Here is a 4,472-nt window from a genome sequence, read left to right as displayed (position 1 = left end):
AGTAGTTTGTCACTCTGTCTTCCTAGTCTGTCTTCGTCTGGAAGCTCATCTGAAACCTGTCCACCATGGGTGACCCTGCTGGTATTTAAAATACCAGTGGCATAGCTTTCAGAATCACAGCAACACACAAGCTACCACAGTATGACAAACTGACAGGCGAGTGGTGGGCAACCATATATACACACATGCACACTATGGGTCGGAACCGACTCGACAGCACTTAACAACAACAACAACAACATATTAAGATATTCTTAATAAAACTGAGTGTGCTTAAGTTGAACACTTATCTTTCACCCTGGGTTGCAAACACAGACGCTACAGAGGCAAGCAGGCCCTGTGAGTGGATGAGGCGGGTTGGCTGAGGGCTCCCACCAAAGCTGCAGCCCCTCCTAGCGCCAGTGGAGGACCACTACCCAGGGGTTAAGTCATCAGTCGTTGGCTTTCCCAGAGAAGCCAGAATCAGGAGGTGGTTAATCACCTGATGGAGGCTCAACATGCCCAATGGCTCCTGTCTTTCAGTCAAGATGTTTGAGACTTTTTATCACACATGTTACATCTTGGTTTCTGGTTGTTGTTTTGTTTTTTTAATATTTTATTGTGGTTTTGGTGAAAGTTTATAAAGCAAATTAGGTTCCCATTGAACAATATACATTTATAGTCCAGCACCTTGATTTTATTGTCCAATTATGTTTTTGAAATAAATAGGACAGTATAATCCCGTGTAGTCAAATACAGAAACACACAATCCTGTTCATGCAACTAAGTCCACACTGGTGAAACTGTGACTTAGCCAGCAAAGTCTTCATGATGCATGCACTTACTATGTTCTATTGCCGGTCACTGAGCCAAGTGTGACCAGAGAACAATTCAGGGTGCTCAGAGATGAGGTGTACCTTCTACGGACTCGGAAAGTCAAGACTGACTTCGGCTGCTCTTCCAGTGTCTTAGGAAGTCCTGCCTTTGATTTCATCTAGCTCTCCCCTCCCTCCTGTAGCAAGATACCCTGGATGCTGAGATCCACATAGAGACGGAGGACCAGGGCATGTACAAGTACATGTCCTCGCAGCACCTCTTCAAGCTGCTGGACTGTTTGCAGGAGTCCCATTCCTTCTCAAAGGCCTTCAACTCCAATTATGAGCAGCGGACCGTCCTGTGGCGAGCAGGTAAAACCACATGACAGATGGGACAGTTGACCACACTGCCCTTTGTCCTAAAACATTAGGGAAATTTTCCTGAAATTTTAGCACAGCTGGAGTTGTGTACTGAATATTTTCTTACTTCAGAGGGAAGGAAGGGAAATGCTAGGTTTTGCCCCAGTACCAAGAACACTGCCTGGCACCTGACAGACTCAGTATTGGATGAAACAACCAATTGAATGAAGTCAATAAATTTTACATTAAAGTAGTGTCATCAAATGTAAAGAAGTGTGGTGGGCTAGGAGGAACTGCAGCAAGCATTTCCACCTTTGCTGAGACTTTTAGAGTCTACATTTCTTCTCTCTGTTCCCTACCTGTAAAAATCAATGCACAAAACCTAGGGGTTAGGTCCAGTGTTACAGATAATTATTTTGTTCAGAATGTTGCTGTCTCTGTACTGGACATGACCTTTCTGTTCAAACTAAGCTACACATCCCATTTCTGTGTGTTGGAAAGATCTGTTGATTGAGATCAATAAGGATCACAAAAAGAAAAGATATACTTCTAATATAGAGAGATTGAGTTTCATGCTGATTCCTCAGGACGTCCTATGATTCAAACTTCGGGTAATTCAGGAGGTATAGTTCGGTGGCCTACGAAGAGAGTAAAGGAAGGGAATTGCAGTGTTACAGTGGATGCTTTATAAGACATCTAAATTGTGTTCCATCAACACAGAGTTTTGGATATCAAGTGACATCATCAGCTATAAAAAATATTTAAAATTTTTTACAATAGTGAATGTGATATCACTCCTTTAAAGGCACTTTGTGAGAACACATTTTGCGAACTTAGGAACACACTGTAATTCTGAAGAGCTATTAACACATGAGAAGTTGGAAGTAATGGGCTTTGCCTGGAACACAAAGCTTTCTATGTCAGGTCATTTAAGTTGCATAAAGGGGGCTTCAAACAATTCATAAAAAATCCATTACCTTTCAGTTCCATATTTTTCCGCAACCATTTTTGTTTGTTTTTTACTCTTGGTGCTTTTATGATTTTTATTTAGCACAAATAAAATTTGCAAACAGACTGTCTGTTTTCTTTGCTCCGAAGCCTGGCCTTGAGATTGGTGACTGATGGCCGGCCAAGCTGTTCTTTCCATGATGCCTCTGCAGTTCTTGGAGGAAGCGCTGTGGGCAGTCTTCTGTACAGTCAGTCAGATTTGTTGCCCATCAGCAGCACTTCTGGCTCTTTGACATTGTGGACCAGGAACTTGCAGAAGCCACTGGGCAGCATGTGTTTTGTTTTTATATTGCTCCTGTAAGCACTGTGGGTCCTCCAGATCTAGCCCCTTAAATCTTCTCCTCACCCTATTGTCAGGGCCTCTGGGCTTGTGCCATTTCTGTCTAACATAACTGTCTGATTAGTGCCAGATGAACGTCTTGGTCATCTTTGACGATCTTGGGCTTCACCAGGGGTCTGAGGGCAGCCATGATGCCAGTGTAGAAGGCTGCCGCCTGTGTAGACAGCACCAAGGAAGAGCCACAGACTTCTTGCAGCTCCCTTGTATTACATATAGGAGAGGTTTAATTGTTTCCTAAAAGTGACTATTAGGTTCTCATGCATTATCCTAGAAATGTGTACTACTTACATGATTGTCTGATTTCTAGGTTTTAAGGGCAAGTCTAAGCCCAACCTTCTAAAACAAGAAACCAGCAGCCTGGCCTGCTGTTTGAGGATCCTGTTTCGAATGTATGTCGATGAGAACCGCAGGGATTCCTGGGAAGAAATACAGCAGCGACTTTTAACGTAAGATGATTGGTTTCCAGTTAAATTTCTTATTTGGTAGTATGCAAAATTCATCACCCATAGTACTGTGAATTGGGAAAGTCAGAGAAAACCACTGCACACCAGCACCCTCATACAGTTTTCCTTTTTCTTTTTGCCTTTTAGTTAGAAGGCAGGGCCTCCTTCCTTTCTGTCCTAAGTCGTCTTGGAGGCATAGAAACAACGTGGGCAGGGAAAGTACTCTGAGCAGTCAGCTGACCTTAGTAGCAGTAGCATGTGTCTGGAAGCCCATGGCCTGTAGCCTGCCACTTTCCCTCCTGGGTGTCCTGAGTTTCCCTGTGGGCGGGAGCATCCTATCATTCTTTATGTCCATGTACTAGATGGACTAGAATCGTACAGATATCAGGAATAGTACTTGGATTATTGGGAGATAGGGGGTTGCCATCGAGAAAGTCCCAATCAGACAAGTATGTCAGTGCCACCCATCTCCTGGGCATGTGAGCTAGTTGCTAATATCTCAGCTTCCTTTTCTCCCTGAAGATTTACAAACAGTCCCGCGAAGTGCGGGCATCTGTAGAAGATACACGCTCTACTACACTGAGGGTGGGCGTGCACACCGAGAGAAACCTGAATTCCCACACAGACTATTCATTGCAGACTGACTTAAGACAAAAAAATTTTTAATGGGTAATTAATTTGTGGTGTATGGGGAAGTATGATGCAGCCATTAAAAATTAAAATGTTTCTGTTTGATATGGGCATATACTCATCAGACAATAAAATAACCAGGGAGCAAAATTATGTCTACTTCTAATTTTCAACCATAGTTTTTTTCTTTTTTTTTTAAACTAGGTAGAAGTATGTCAAAATGTCATGTTCCTTTTAGGATGATGGAATTACAGATATTTTTTCCCTTTTATAGTTTTATACACTTTCCTATTATCTTCCAATAAGTATAACTAAGAAGTCATAAGCTGGAAAAATAAAAACAAAAATCAATGAATGGGACACCAGTGGCTTGTGTCAGCTTCAACCAAAGAGAATTGTCATAATAGAATAAAGCTTCCTGAAAGAAAATACATAAAGGATAAGATATTAGCATAGCATGTTTGTGTTTTTGTTTTATTAATACAGAGGTCATGTGAAAAAAATAAGTATTTATAGTCTAATGTAAAGTGAAAAAGAAAGACACAGAGTTGTAAGTTACTATGATTATAACTTTGTACTAGATCTACATGCAGATTATGAACAATATATTTCTTTCTTTTTTTTTCACTTAATATTGTATTTCAGGTGTCATATTTACACACCAGTGTGTCAGCACTGTCATTGTTTTGTTCTGTCTTCTGTTTCTAACTGTTCCTCTTTCCCTCCTTACCTTCTCACCTTTGCTTTATGGAAACATGTTGAACTTTAGGTCTCATCTAGTTCATTGTTTGAGAGAGCACCTTGTTCCCAGGTGGTACCATCTATTTTGTAAGCCCATTTATTATTTAGCTCAAGAGTGACCCACAGAGATAGTTTCAATTCCATGTTCCAAGGTTA

At 41.3% G+C, this 4,472-nt stretch overlaps 1 protein-coding gene across 1 annotated transcript in view; it reads left to right on the top strand.

Annotated features, from left to right (window-relative positions):
• The window catches only part of ARFGEF2 (ADP-ribosylation factor guanine nucleotide-exchange factor 2 (brefeldin A-inhibited)), a 110,219-nt gene that overhangs the window by 101,062 nt on the left and 4,685 nt on the right, over positions 1-4,472 (top strand). The window contains exons 36-37 of the mRNA XM_006839201.1: positions 998-1,166; positions 2,810-2,948. Coding sequence (XP_006839264.1) covers positions 998-1,166; positions 2,810-2,948 — 308 coding nt within the window. The remainder of the gene's footprint in view (positions 1-997; positions 1,167-2,809; positions 2,949-4,472) is intronic.

Source organism: Chrysochloris asiatica, unplaced genomic scaffold (assembly GCF_000296735.1).
Source record: "Chrysochloris asiatica unplaced genomic scaffold, ChrAsi1.0 scaffold00023, whole genome shotgun sequence".
In the NCBI taxonomy this organism is placed as follows: domain Eukaryota; kingdom Metazoa; phylum Chordata; class Mammalia; order Afrosoricida; family Chrysochloridae; genus Chrysochloris; species Chrysochloris asiatica.
This window is presented reverse-complemented; position numbering and strand designations above follow the sequence as displayed.